Here is a 15725-nt window from a genome sequence, read left to right on the forward strand (position 1 = left end):
TCATCAGAAGGAACCCCTTCTCAAGAGCTGGGAGGAAAGATGTTAACTCTGTAGTTTTGTTTGTTTTGAGGTATTTTCTAATTTCTCTTTTGACTTCCCTTGGACTCAATAGTTGTTCAAGATTATGTTGTTTAATTTCCATGTATCTGTGAGTTTTCTTGTTTTCCTTTTGTTATTGATTTCTAGTTTTATTCCATTGTGGTTAGAAAAGATACTCGGAATGATTTCAATCGTCTTAAATTTGTTAAGATTTGTTCTGTGGCCTAACGTGATCTATCCTGGAGAATAGTCCATGTGCGCTTGAGAAGAGTGTGTATTCTTGCTGCTGTTGGATGGAATGTTCTGTATATGTCTGTGAAGTACATTTGATCCATAGCGTTGTTCAAGTCTGCCGGTTCCTTACTGATTTTCTGTCTGGGTCATCTATCCATTATTGAAAGTGGGGTATTATTGGAGTCTCCTCCTATTATTGTATTGATGTCTATTTCTCTCTTCAGATCTGTCCATGTTTGCTTTTTATATTTAGGTGCTCTGATGTTAAGTGCGCATATATTTATAATTGTTATAGCTTCCTGGGAAATTGACCCTTTTATCATTATGTAATGACCTTCTTTGTCCTTTGTGACAGTTTTTTACCTAAAGTCTATTTTGTCTGATATAAATATAGCTACTCCTGCTCTCTTTTGGTTACCATTTGCATGGCATATCTTTTTCCATCCCTTCACTTTCAGCCTATGTGTGTCCTTAAATCTAGTGAGTCTCTTGTAGACAGTATATAGTTGAATCATGTTTGTTTTTATCCATTCATCTACTCTATACTTTTTATTGGGTTATCAGCCCTGTTAACTTACTGTATGCACAAGCATAGACGCTCTCCAGGCCGTCGGGGAGGAGAAGCAAATCTGGATGGAACACAACAAAGCATCAAGGATGCTAGAAGAGCTGATCTGGCTACTAAAGCCAGCCCAAGAGAGCAGGTAAGATCCAGGATGTTAGTTTGCCAGAGGAGTTTCTGCAGGAAGCTGGGTGAGGTTTGTAGACGAGGTTCTTATTTCCTATGAAGTTTTGTTCCTCACAGAAATGACATGTCATGTAGACTCATTTGCTCATCTGAGGTAGAACCAAATATAATTTGTTCATTCAGAGCTCCCAGGATTAGAATATGCAGGCCCAAACAAATACTTTATTATGCAAATTATTTGTTTAGATAACTGAGTCAATGAATTCAAGCGTTAGTTAACCCAATATAATAAATATAATAAATATAAAAACATTGAGACTTCTAACTTCTGATTTTGATGAAGTAGCTTATATCAGACTAACACTTCTGACATAATGATTATAAACCTGGACAAAACATTAACAAATAGCTGTTGGAAGGCACTGGAGAGTGACTCAAAGCAGGCAGAAACTAAAACGGATAAGACTTTTGAAAGCAACATTCATCATCTATTGTTGATCAGGGTTTTCTAATATTCTATGACAAAAAAAATCCACTGACCACTCAATCCCTATTCCCCATCCCACTCTTTTCTGCTAGCAGAAGCCCAATTTGTTTAAGTAGCAGCTTAATAGTAGCCAATAGTACCAAGATTGAGGAGGCCTGGGCTAAGTCAATCTTATTTCGCTTAAGAAAATAAGGTCAGCTTCCTCAGCCTGTGATTGACCAATGAGTGGCCACATGGCCTCAGTTCCGGTCAATGAGCTCTAAGTGGAAGTCTGCTAAATGGGGCTTCCAGGAGAGATTTTTCTTTCCCGATAAAGAGGGACAGAGGCAGCTGGCACGCGACTCTGCCCTTTGCCCCTTCCTATTTCCTTCCTTCAATGTGGACGTGATGCTGATGTCAAGAGATGCATCTACCATTTTGGGACCACCAGATAACTATCCTGCAGAGGAAAGGCTCAGGAAGGAAAGAGCTAGAATGCCTGATTACATCATTCTAGAGCAGCACCAGCTGGAACTTTCTTTCCCTGGACTCACATGATACAGATCAATCTCTATCTGTTTATTCACTGTCACTGGATTCTCTTTATTTGTAGCCAAAAGCATTCCTTACAGATACCCCTGAAAGAAACTAGAGTGAGTCCGAATAGCACACATATCCCAGGATCTGGGTCCACCCCAACACTGGTGCCTCCACTTCTCCCATCTCTGTAACTCCTTTGGAAATTCCAGGCTCACCATATCCCCACACTCATACTGTTGAACCCCAATACCGTGTGCTACTCATAGAATGACTGAGAAATAAATGTCATGGGGACCCACTGTCTAGCTCTGCTCAGCCTGCTATTCTTTCTATTAGTTCATGCACCTCCCCAGTTGCTCCCTCAGCTCCAGGAGAAATGTCTGAGGTTGCAGCAACTCTGATGCGAAGGGCTCAGGACATGTACAGGAACTGAATCAAGTGCTTCTTGGCATTGGAGGTCTAGGTCTACCCCACTGTGAGGTGGTGAGCCCATTTTCTCAGCATGCATTTAGCTACTAGTGAAAGATTCCCTGGCTGTAGCATGGGTCCTGCTTGCTCATGCTATAGCATATGACCTAGTGAAGCGACACCCCAAGAATTTACCCCTCTCTACCTCTAATGATGCAGGCCACCTCTCAACCTTCCTCTGAAAAGCATCTTTTGCCACACCCATAAGGGCATAGCCTTAGGTACATAGTGCCTGGCCAATGGCCAACCATCCTATCCTCTTGCTAATGATTTTGGGAGCCTCATTTTTCTCCTGTTTGGCCTGACCAAATTGCCATAATAGGGAGAATCCTGGGGTAGTCTCCAGACCCTTACTGTCTGAAGTTGGCCCCACTCCAAGGGTCCTGCCAGGGTGTGTTTGATTTTTGCTCCTCAGAGCTCCTCAGAATATCCCACTACTGCCCTTCTCTACTCCCTTGGGGCCAGGGTAGTGGGGAGGGTATTGCTCATGAGCTGGCATGAAGGAACTTTGTGGGGTGTTGAGAATGGTCTACATCTTCCTCTAGGTGATGGCTACTCAGGAGTATATATGTAAAAGTTCATTGAGCTGTGTACTTAAAATCTGTGCACTTTACTGTATGTTATACCTCACTAAAAATGTTTATATATTTTTAAAATTTAAAACACAATTGAATACAAAGAAGGCCCACCCAGTCTACGGTGTCTTAGGAAACACACAAGTTGGCCATTGCTGTAGGTAGCCCACAGCAGCACCGACAGGCTCATGCTCCAGCCACACGGTGCTTAGAGTCAGGCCAGAGGACCGAGTGCCATATGTGGGCCCACAGACAGCGATGGCTCCACTTGAGGATGGCTGGGGGGACTGGCTGTGTGAAAAGCATTGCCAAAACAGTGCAGGCCAATGAGGGGCTCCACAGGAATAACTGCCAAGATACAAGTTAAACTACGGGGATGGCCTTTCCACCCTAGGCAGGCAGCAGGACAAGGAGAAGCAGCACATTCCAGGCAGGATAGGGGGGCTTTCCTCCAGATCCCTTGGGAAACTAAGAGCATGGAGTGGGCAGGGAGCCAGATAATAAACGCTGGGCAGCTGCTAACCTCGCTGGTGAGCCAGTCCACTCGTACCCACAGACCTGAGGCTCTGGGCCCGTCAGTGCCTCCCTGAGGCTGCCAAGAAGCAGGAGTGATGGAGAGAGCTGGAAGTACCACTGTCTAGGGTGGATGGGGCTAGTGAAGGGAGCAAGACTTTCCTCCTAGAGGGAAGTCTGTCAATGGAGGGTCATTCTTTGAACAAGGAGGCCAGGGAACTTGACCTCTGTCTTGGGTCTCCTCTCTCTGAGAAGGGCCTCTTGGGCAAGGGTAGAATTTTTGTGGGAATCTCCGAGATTTTTTAGAGGGAGAGTTTTGTAAGGGTCCCAGCTGGGAGTTAGATATGACAAAGGACTTCTGGTCATCTCTCCAGCGCATGCTTGCAGGGGGATAAGGGCAAAGCTGAGGGAGATCTTAAGCTCAAGAAACAGGGAGCTGGGACCCAGTCCTAACCCAAAAACAAATCCTGGAGGGGAGGAGCAATGCCAAGCACACCGTGAAGTCTAATGCTCCGATTTGTGCCCAGTCCAGTCCCCAATGGGCTCGTGCTCAAGGCCTTGGGGTGGTGGTGGTGGGGGGCTGTGGGTAGAAACAACAGAAGCGACAGAAGAGAAAAGCCTTTTTTCACTACAGTTTTTCTAAGAAATCAGGGTATACGTTGTAGCAATGTGAACAACTGACATCAAAGGGTTGGGGGGATGCACTTCCCCTATTTCTGCATTGAGTCCGGAAGGCCCATGCTCCTCTGATCCCCACGGCTCCCCAGTCAGTGCAGAGATGGCAGTGTCTGCCCAGGTTGCATGCTCAGTGCATGGGCAGCAGCAAGAGGTGGCAGAGGTGGCTCAGCTGAGGGCACTGGCGGCCGTGGGTTCCCAGGCCCCTTCTCCCAACTCTAAAAGCCAGCAGTGGAAATGTCGGCAATAGTCAATGGCAGCGGCTGCCCCAAGAAAATACAAGATTGTCCTGTTTGGAACATCACTGGGCTAATTCTTAGCCACTTCTTAGGTACTGCCAGGGAGACTCAAAAACTATTATAATGGACTTAGCATGAAGCTTAAGTTCTCCAATTACAGATTGAGGAAATCGTTTTTTATTAATGTTAGTGTGATTATATTTTTAACAGAAGGCTGGTGACCTTGATAAACGCGGGTTATGTCTGGGCCAGCATCAGGGACACTGGTTTGAGATTCAAATATGGTCAATTTCACCGAGTGCTGGATTAGACGACCTCTAAGGATAAACGCTAACAATGATCATCAGTAGGGTGGTGCTGTAGACTGAATGTCTGTGTCCCTCTAAATTCATATGTTGAAACCTAATCCTCAATGTGATGAGATTAGTCCCTTATAAAAGAGGCCCCAGAGAGCTCCCTCGTCCCTTCTCTCATATCAGGACACAGCAGGAAGACGCCTGTCTGTGAACCAGGTAATAGGCCCTCTCCAGACAATGAATCTGCCAGTGCCTTTATCTTGGACTTCCCAGCCTCCAGAGATAAATAAAAAAGAAATATTTGTTGTTTATAAGCCACTCAATCGATGGCATTTTTGAATTTTGCCTTCCCAATCTCATCTCTTGAAAGATGATGCATAGATAAATCCTGGTGCATGCTTGGAAGGTTCTTTTTAAGATAAAGATTGAGCTTGTAACCTGAAGGACCAACATCTACCTTGACAAGCCCTGTAAGGTCTAAAGGACTGTGCTTGTTGTTTCTCAGAGCTATTACAGCTCAGTCAATTACAGCCAAGAGTGACGATGCAGGGGAGGGTGGCAGCAGGCCTGGAACCTAGAGTTTCTGGGAAGAAACTAGTCTAGCTGGCAGAGCGAGTATCTGCAGAGATGGTAACGGATGGAGAAAAGCATGGTGGATGAGGGGCAGGTTTGAAATCTCCTTGAAGTAACAGGGATGTTATCATACTCAGGTAGAGCCTAGAGATGACGGGAAATTCAGGAGCAGCTGAAGCTCAGAGGAGAGATTGGCGTCAGAGCAGTCAGTAGGCAGCAGCCCTCACACCATCCCAGAGGGCTCAGGAGCAGGGGTCCAGGACTGTAATAGGGACTTAGGCACAGGGGACAAGACAGGGACTGGTTCCCAGAGCTAGTGGAGACTGGATGTCAGAGACAAGGCAGATATGGATGGGCATTGTGACTTAACTTGGGGGACTCACTGGGCCAAGCCCTGAAGGCCAGATCCTGCTTCATGGTCCTCTCAGGGCCTCTGGTTGACCAAGCCTCGGCCTATCACATCTGATGCTTCCACCCTGAATGTACTATGCACATATCTCCACCTGCCTTATCCTCGAAATTCACATGTGACCAAATCCATAGGCTCAGATGCTCTGGCCGGCCCAACCATACCCTGTTTATGCCCAGTTAGAGGTTTATCGTGGGCCTTTCCTGTGCAATCACCTTTCACTCATGACTGTAGGCAGCCACGCCACACCATGACTCTACCCAGAAGAGCTACACCCTCAGAGAGCTGGTGCTCAGCAGCAACCTCGTCACCCAGGGCCTTCCCACTCCACGCACACGCACTGTTCAGCACTCCCCTGCGCCCCCGTCCTGCCCTGCTTTAAAGTGCTCCAAACTCCAACATGACCTTCTGTGGACACCTGTGTCCATATCTCCAATACTCTTCCTCGTTTATTCTTATTCCTCCGGTAAGGGGAGCCAGGGATGTTCTGTGTTTGTGTGGCGGGGGGGGTGGCGAGGGACGTGGTGGGGGGGGGCTGGCCCTGTCCCTCCCCGCTTCAGGAATGGACCGTTAAAGAACCAGTGCTAAGAAGCCAGGCCCCTTGTTCATCTGTAATGGAGAGAAATGTCTGGGGGTTGCCACTAAGGGGTTTAGACCAGTTCCAAAGGGAGATCTGGGAGGCCTAATTTCACTTCCACCTCTCTCAGGGATTTTCATGGAGCAGGCTGGGCTGCCACAGGGAATAGGCTTCTGTAGAATTTCGGCACCAATTTGCAGGAGACTGAGATATGACCTCAGACTTGACAGCTTGTCTGTGCTATGGCTAGTGCTTTTTGTTATTTATTTATGGCCCAAATTCTCAAGGGATACTTCAAGGGACACCCCAAAGAGAGGTCCTGAGAAATGAGATGTTCTAGGAGAGGCACTTCTTTGCACCATGCTGGTGTGTGATGTTCTGGACCTCACATGGGTGGGAACACCCGTAACTCGAGAGAGGGCAGTGCGGGCAGGGAGGGCTCATCTGCTAGACCAATGAGGCGAGAAACTTTATTGTTGTGACTCAGAGGGAGAAAGTGTGCCCAATTTTCCAGATTACAAAGCTGGGTCTTGGGTCGAAAGGCAGAAGGTGGAGGACTGAATTGAGCAGCTTCCCATGGGCAGAGTGGGGGCTGTGCCCCTGAACGCTGGTTTTAGGCCAGCAGCCTCATCCAGGCGGATCCAGTCTCCACGTGGCCGACCTGGACATTCAGAGCCCAGCAATGTCACCACAGATGGAGAGTCCCATAAAGGACAGAAGTTGGACTTCGAAACAGGAATTGGGGTCAATTGCAAGGGCAGTACCTTTAAGAACAAAAAGAAGCCTTTTACAAAAAGATCACTTAATCTCTTTAACACCCCAAAGTAGAAGGGATATATGATGATTTGCACTTAAATCGGATGTGGTGCTCAGGAGAGCTATACGAACAAGAGACTGTGGGACTAAAACAGAAAGTCTCCCCTGCCTCTGCAATAATTGGCCCCATATCCCCCTTTCTATTTCCTTTACCGACCTTTAATCATCCTTCTTAACCCTCCAACCCCTCAAATTCTCCCTGTTTTCTTGCTGGATCCTCTCGCTATCCAGCAGCCTGTTCACTGGGTTAATCTATACTAAGAAGTAAGTGACTGGCAACAGCCTAATGAGAAGGGGTTACTGACTACATCTGGAATAGCAGGCAGAATTTTAAGTCTTATCTGGCAGCTTTCCAAGCCGGTCACCACTGATGCCCCACTGTATCCCCAGCAGGGGTGCCAGCCACTGAGGAATTCTTTTCCCAGTGCCATCTGTAACTACAGGGTCCTGCCTTCTAACCTCTGTGCAGCCTGAGAAAGAGGAGGACTGAGGACATCAAAGCAGGGGTCTAATGGGCCTCTAATGGCGGGATGCCAGGCCCTGTGCTGCTTGGACAGCGGGTGATGAAGCTTTGGGTCAGGTGAGGGTGTCCACCAACTGTCAAATCCCACTGATGAGATGACTGTCCTCCACCTTCTGGTAAAGCTACATTAGCTCTGCTCCCCATTCTCAGTAAACCCTGGTGTCGGGAAATCATCTCTGCCACCAGGGAAAAGTACATCCCAGGCCACATTACTTTTATACCCAGTAGCAAAGAAATGGAATAGATCTGAAAACTGTCATTAGAATTTTCTAATGACAGGGGCCGGTCCCACGGCATAGCGGTTAAGTGCGTGCACTCCGCTGCTGGCGGCCCAGGTTTGGATCCCAGGCGCGCACCGACGCACCACTTGTCAGGCCATGCCGTGGCAGCGTCCCATATAAAGTGGAGGAAGATGGGCACAGATGTTAGCCTAGGGCCAGTCTTCCTCAGCAAAAAGAGGAGGATTGGCACAGATGTTAGCTCAGGGCTGATCTTCCTTACAAAAAAAAAAAAAAAAAAGAATTTGCCAATGACCTAAAAATCATACTGCACATTTTGTCTTACCAATGGTCTTGGGTTTCTAGTTAAACTATTAACACACCTTCTTTTTGCTGCTGGGCAAAGTAGGTGGGGACGTTGCGACACATGTCCTTGATGGGCATTCCATACTGGGCCAAGTTCTTAACCCGGCTGGGTAAAACAGTGTAGGTCAGGCCGTGAGTGGATGGATAATGCTCTAAAGCCTGGAAGAGACAGCATTTCAAAACGGTGAGACAGCGTAGTATAGCGGTGGTACAGCAAGGAGGAGGAAACAAGAAATGAATTCTAGTGCACATGGGCCAATCGATTTACAAAAACAGCTGTGAACCCAAACTTGCCCTTGGGTTGGTTTTCTGACAACAATGTCCTCTCTGACCAGAAGGTGGCGGTATTACTCCAGAAAAATCTGTATGGTAGCTTCTGTGTGCCTGTGACTCCGTCTACATTCCTTTATCCTTTTCATACCTTCCTGCCTCCAAGGCTTTCTCATCTTTAACGATAATATGGAATAGTTTTTAAATTATTTGTTGCATTTATATTATGTTTTTACTTGTTATAAATCACATGAGTGGAATACTTTCTACTTCTCTTGAAAAAAATTGATGAATTGTTTTATTTTTATGTGACCCAAAGTGCATATTTTCCGAGAATCAATGACTCTTCTGCCCTGGACATTAGTATTGCCCAAATGCACTGGGTAGGTTACTTAAGCAAATGACAGTAGATTTCAAGGACTTCCTGCTGATTTTTAATTTATTTGACTACTCTTGTCATCTAAGAAGCTGACGGGAAGAGAGCGCCAGTAGTCCCGGGCTTATTTTCAACTATAGATAATATGTGTGTATGTGTTTGGGGGTGTGCAGGGGAGGAGAGAAGGCATGGGGATGCAAATACTCTATTAATTCACTCTAATATTTATATTCAACAATTTATATTCAATAACATATACCTCACACCCTTTTGGAATACATCAAAATTATGTCATTGCATGGAATTTTCATTCATCTAATTATGATTTGACTTAAATGGGTCCTGGGCTGGACTCAGGGTACTTTGCATGATGGTGAGATTTCCTGGGCATTAAGAACAAGCATGAGCTGAGTTCCCCCTGTGTGTACAGCATCGTCCTTGGAGGTTGGGATGCAGAGTTGGAAAACACCAGACTGGGAGGGGACCACAGTGAGCTGGTCTCACTTACCTGGTGGTCCAGGGCCTTGCTAATGTCATCCAAAGTTGGGAAGACAGCTTGGTCCATCTTGGCCAGGACACAGGCCATCTTGCTAAACAGCTTAGCTGCCAAGAGGGCCTTAAAGCAACACAGCAGAACCATGTCACAATATTAGTAGACTCCTGCTCGCCATTGGTGCTGGCACTTAGCCAGCAGCAGGACTGGCAATGAATACAGAGTCCTGCTATCCCCGTGGTGCTGTCCACTGCTGCAGGCACGGGAAGAAATCCCCCAGGGCATTTTGCATACCACTAATGGACTGGTGCGATTGGAGGGGTAGGGAGTCAGTCCCAGTAACAAAGCTGACTTTAAAGTCCTGTTCTGCCACTAACAGCTTTCATGATCCTCAGCCACCTCCGTGACCCTCAGCTTCCCCATCTGTAAAGCAGGAGTAATAGCCCCTCTCCCACGGCGTTGTCCTGAGGATGAGAGGATGAGATGAGATACTTATTGCCTGTGAGAGCATCGTGCACGTTACAGAGTGCTCTCTGAATGTACAAGTGGTTAAGAGACTAGGGTCAGGACCTCTAGACTCAGACTCCAGCCCCTGGTCTGCCACTGACTGTGCCCTGCATGTGGCCCTGGGCCTGTCATTTGGCTTCTCTCAGCTTTGGATGAAAGCAGTGGTTCTCCAACTGTGTCTGACTGAACCAAGGGACACTTCATCTGCCTCTGCTTGCTCCAGCCGGAGCAGTTCTGACTTCTTCTGTTCCAGAGAGCGGAATCATGTGGAATATTTTGTTTGAAGAAAATTTTCTATGACTTAAAACAAAGTTGGAAATCACTAGACTGCATGCCCTCTAGGAGGATTCAGGAGATATCTCCTTGAGGAAGTCAGGTGTGGGTTAGTGAAGAGTGAGGGAGAAAGTGTTCGGGGGAGAGAGAGCATGGTAGGTACAGGTGGGAGCAGAGAGAAAGACTGTGTCTGAGTGTCTGTCCTGAGATGTCCAGTGTGGAGGGGAAAGGAGGGGCTTCCAACCAGCAGGAGCTGGATGGCAGAGGTCTTCTTGGACCAAGTGAGGAGTGTGGGCTTTTACTTCATTGAATCCTCTCAGAGTCTTTTCAGGTAGGAAAGGCAGCTATTGACACTGTTTTGCAGATGAGGAAACTGAAGCACAGAAAGGCCGAGTGTTGTCTCTGGGGTTATTGAGCTTTTCTGTCTGAGAGCCAGGCCAAGGACGTAGACAGTCGCCTCCTAATCCTGCATCTTTCTGCTAGGTCTTACTACCTAAGGAGATGGGAAAGATTTCTAAAAATGAAAATAAGTCATTCTTATTCTTTGGAAAAGCTGATTAAAATCTGAGATCAAAACAAAATAACTTCTATAGCACATGCCAGTTATAAGAAATGGGGTTCTTTAAATGGCTCTCTTATTTCAGAGGCCTCAGGAGCCATGTGATGTCACCACCTCACAGGAACGCAAAGGGCTGCAGTATCCTTCTCCAGTTCCTCCTACAGAGGAGTTCCTCCTACAGTTGTTGGCTTGAAAACAAGCCACTCCAACTGCAGGAAACCTTGTCCCTTACCTAGAGACATGTATTCCCATTGACAGCCTAAACCTAGAGAAGGCAAATGTAGGCAGTGTCCTTTTCTCTCTGGAAAAGCCTAAGGCTAAATTTTGAATCAGACAAGGCTTTCTTTGGCATTGTAATGAGCGTATTCCACATCTTACATTCTTGTAGTCCAAGATTCCGTCCCATTCACTCAAAACATTGTTGTCTCGGATGCTGACCATACCTCGGAAGGCATTGACATGGATGCTTTGGGTCCCAACAGAGCCATCCAGAGGATGGCTGTCACTGATGTTCTGGAGAAAACCAAGCAGCAGGGAGAAGAGTTGAAAGGCCAGAGTTCCTGCTTAGCCCATATCTTATAGGTTTAAAGGGATACTCACAGGAAGTTTGAGGGAGGCCTCCCTGAATTATCACCTTTGAAATACTTTTGCTAAAGGAGGACCGACAGTTCCGACCCTCTCCACTCTTACTCACCATCAGGGCCAGAGATGGGGTTAGGAAGAAGACCACAAGGAAGGAAGATGCAATCTGAAATGGAAACAAATATCAACGTTCCCTTGTTCTCTTAGCTTCAGATGAGCCCAGGGCCTGGAATTCAAAAGCCCTCGGGGTTGGAGCCTTCTTAAAATGATCTATAACTTTCACAGTATCCATCCCCCTGGAGCCTCAATGTATATCAGGAGACTGTCTTTCAGAGTTGTTGATATGGGGTGCGCTGGTCTCGGGAGCAAAGCTTTATCGTTCACTCAAGGATACCTTTTGTTTTGCACTACATCTACTGTCAATCAGTGGGCTAAATATTAGGCAATCTGACCGACCACTTGATCTGTATGTAGGCAGGACTATCTTAGGCCAAACTGTAAAATAAGTGATAACTCAGGTTCTCAGTCTTCCCTTTCTGCATCTTCCTCTCTTCTACCAAACACTGGGGAAAACCTCTCTGTCCTCTCTGGAACCTGGTATCTTCCTGCTTCCTTTCCTCTAGATTCTCCCACCTTGCCTAAGAATACAAGATCATGCACCACTTATTTACACCTTATTTTGAAATAGATTTTCCTCAAATGTTACTAGTTCTTGAGATATTTCCAGCAAATCATTTTGTCTTGGTATGGCCAGTCTTGCCTGTTGAGGGAATTTCAGGCATCAGAGAGTGAGAGAATTAGGGTGGCAGGAACAGGCTAAGATAAGACAGTGTAGCAGTGAAAGTTTTCCTTCACCCCATAGTTCACTGTCTGGCCTATGTAAGGCTCATTCAGCTCGAGTGCACTTACAACATAAGCTGAAATCGACTTCTCCTCCATTCCCATAACGTCTATGCAATATTCCACATGCAGTGACACCATAAAAGTGAGATTCATCACTTCGAAGGAAAAGAAAACAACTGCTCTTTGAACAGTAATCATAATGCAAGGAGGTTAATCAGGGAGATACTTGAGATGCAGATAGCAATAACATTTTATGAAACTATTCTGAGAGTTGGTGCCATATATTAAATATATCTGAAACTTTCCTTCACTGGCAGTTTGCAAATAAGAAGGATCTGGGAAGAGAAGGCCCTGAAATATGAATATCTACTCAACCCCCAAAGATTCTTGGCTTTTTAAGATATTAGTTATTTTGGGAAAGACCCATCATTCAGATATTTCAAAATAGAAAGTTTTGCCAACAGAGAGGTTGTGTGCCAAATTAATATTTGGAAATTCTACTTGGGTTTAATTTGAAGAGTCCTTGGGGGAAAAAAAAAAGAACTGCTCCCTGGCTATTTTGGTCCTGAAAACATAATCACCTACATTTGAAATCAGAAAATATACTTACAAGGTGTTTCATGTTGCCTCTCTCTCAGACCCCATGCAACTGCACGCATAATAGAATTTTGAATGTCCCATATACTTTCTAAGTCTGGTTTATATAGTCCTGGACTTTTCACCTATTGCCATGATAAAGGACTCTGCGGTAGTTAACCATAATTCAGTTACTATTCTGGGGAAACGAAGGCAAATTTATGCAATCACAGTTATCACTTTTCTTTAACTACTTCTAAATATTTTCCCTTTACCCTTATACCTCCACTGGTTCCAAGGCAAACATGGCAAATGAACAAGTCTTTGTGGGCTGGCATGTCGATGGCCTTAATGACTAAGGTAAGGATTGCAAACAGTAGACCTTCAAGATGGTCCTGATATAAAATCAATGAGTTCACTGTTTCTACTTCTCACTTCCAGAGAATTTCTTTACTAACAGTGGAGGTGGTTGGGAAAAACCTTGTGAAGCCAAAAGAGATGGATTGGAATTACAAGGTTAGGTTGGAAAGCAATCTGGTCCAGCACTTCATCCAAACTCCAAATCACATGGTTGGTCCTGTGATGCCCTCTGCCCACCCACCAAGCTGGCCTCATTTTACCTCTTCAAACATCCACCTCTGGTTGACTTTCCTGATATTCTTATATATATATATATCTATATATTTTTTGTGTGTGAGGAAGATCAGCCCTGAACTAACACCTGCCAATCTTCCTCTTTTTGCTGAGGAAGACTGGCCCTGGGCTAACATCTGTGCCCATCTTCCTCCACTTTATGTGGGAAGCCGCTGCAGCATGGCTTGACAAGCGGTGCGTCAGCGCACGCCTGGGATCTGAATCCGCGAACCCCGGGCCGCTGAGGCAGAGCGCACGCACTTAACTGCTTGTGCCACTGGGTCGGCCCCCCGATATTTTTATATTTTGCTCCCACTATATGGTTTGTCTCTGCCCTCCCAGCTTTAGTTTCAGAGTGCTTTTTTCCCTAAAAGACCATTTGACCAGCAGTGGAACTCTTGAGACAAAGGGAATGCATTTCTATGATGAGTCAAGCATTAATTCAGCCGTTTTCATACATTATCTTAAGTTTTCTCAAGCTCTTTACTGGTAGGGAGCCAACTACCTGGATCAAATTCCAAAAGGCCAGAACAAAATAGATATTTCTTCTGAGAGAAGATGACGTATACAGATGAGCTTGGACACTGGAATGATGGAAGAGGGAAGACAAACAGCTCAGTCCTTACAGTGCTTAATGTCAATTGGCAACAAGAACGTGAAGTAGATGGGCTTTGGGGACTATCAGGTCACTAGACCTCAGTTAATATCATACTCATATCTCTATTGCTGTCAGTACTTTGAAAACACCATGCACAGAGCATCTACTCAACAGTTATTGGCTGAATAAGTAAAACGTACTATAAGAATGACTTTCATTCTTTTGCATGTGGATATCTGGTTTTCCCAACACCATGTATTGAAGAGATTATCCTGTCCCCATTGTGTGTTCTTGGTGTCTTTGTCAAAAATTAGTTGACTGGATATGCACGGGTTATGTCTGGGCTCTCTATTCTGTTCCACTGGTCTATGTGCCTGTTTTTATGCCAGTACCACATTGTTTTGATTACTATAGTTTTGTAATGTAGTTTGAAATCAGGACGTGTGATGCCTCCAGCTCTGTTCTTCTTTCTCAGGATTGCTTTGGCTATTCAGGATCAAAGACTTAAATGTAAGACCTGAAACTCTAAACTCCTCAAAGAAAACATAGGGAAAAAGATCCTTGACCTTGGTCTTGGTAATGATTTCTTGGATAACACACTAAAAGCACAGGGAAAAAAGCTAAAGTAAACAAGTGAGACTACATCAAACTAAAGAGTTTCTACACAGCAAAGGAAACAATCAATAAATTGAAACAGCAACCTATAGAATGAGAGAAAATATTTACAAATCATATTTCTGATAAGTGGTTATTATCCAAAATATATAAAGAACTCATACACCTCAACAGCAAAAAAGCAAATAATCCAATTAAAAAATGGGCTAAAGACTTGAATAGACATTTTGCAAAGAAAACATACAAATGGTCAATAGGTATATGAAAAGGTTCTCAACATCACTAATAATCAGGGAAATGCAAATCAAAACCACAATGAGATATCACCTCACACCTGTTATAATGGCTATTATCAAAAAGACAAGAGATAACAACTGTTGGCAAGAATGTGGAGAAAAGGGAATCCTTATACACTGTTGGTGGGAATGTAGATTGGTATAGCCATTATGGAAAACAATATGGTGATTACTCAAAAAATTAAAAATTGAACTATCATATGATCTAGAAATCCTACTCCTGGGTATATATCCATAGGAATTGAAATCAGTGTCTTGAAGAGCTATCTGCACATCCATGTTTATTGCAGCATTATTCACAATAGCCAAGATATGGAAACAACCTAAGTGTCATTTGACCAATGAATGAATCAGAAAATGTGATTCAAACACACAAATGCATATGCAATGGAATATTGTTCAGCCACAAAAAAGAAGGAAATCCTGCCATTTGCAACAACATGGGTGAATCTGGAGGGCGTTATACTAAGTGAAATAATCCAGAGAGAGAAAGACAAATACTGTGTGGTATCGCTTATATGTGGAATCTAAATAAACAAAAGCCAATTTCATAGAAACAGAGAATAGAATGGGCTGGGGGAGGATAAAATGGGGCAATGTAGGTCAAAGGGTACAAATTTTCAGTTATAGTAAGAATAATTTCTGAGGATCTAATGTACAGCATGGTGACTATAGTTCATAATATGGTATCATATACTTGAAAGTTGCTGAAAGTGGATCTTAAGCATTCTCATCACACACACAAAGAAGAGTTAACTATGTGAGGTGATGGATGTGTTAATTATCATGATCTTGGTGATCATTCTACAATGTATATGTGTATCAAATCCTCATGTTGTATACTTTAGATATGTATAATTATATTTGTCAATTATTGCTCAATAAAGAT

General features: G+C 44.7%; 1 protein-coding gene across 1 annotated transcript; it reads right to left on the reverse strand.

Moving 5' to 3' along the window:
• Positions 1-6961: 6961 nt before the first annotated feature.
• LOC131411664 (gastrokine-3-like) lies at positions 6962-12740 on the reverse strand. Its single transcript, XM_058550656.1, has 6 exons — positions 12729-12740; positions 11388-11441; positions 11072-11206; positions 9370-9477; positions 8233-8374; positions 6962-7056 (listed from the first exon to the last, which is right to left on the reverse strand). Exons 1-6 carry the CDS (start codon positions 12738-12740, stop codon positions 6962-6964), a joined length of 546 nt encoding a protein of 181 aa, XP_058406639.1.
• Between the last annotated feature and the right edge of the window lie 2985 nt (positions 12741-15725).

This window comes from Diceros bicornis, chromosome 12 (genome assembly GCF_020826845.1).
Source record: "Diceros bicornis minor isolate mBicDic1 chromosome 12, mDicBic1.mat.cur, whole genome shotgun sequence".
Lineage (NCBI taxonomy): Eukaryota > Metazoa > Chordata > Mammalia > Perissodactyla > Rhinocerotidae > Diceros > Diceros bicornis.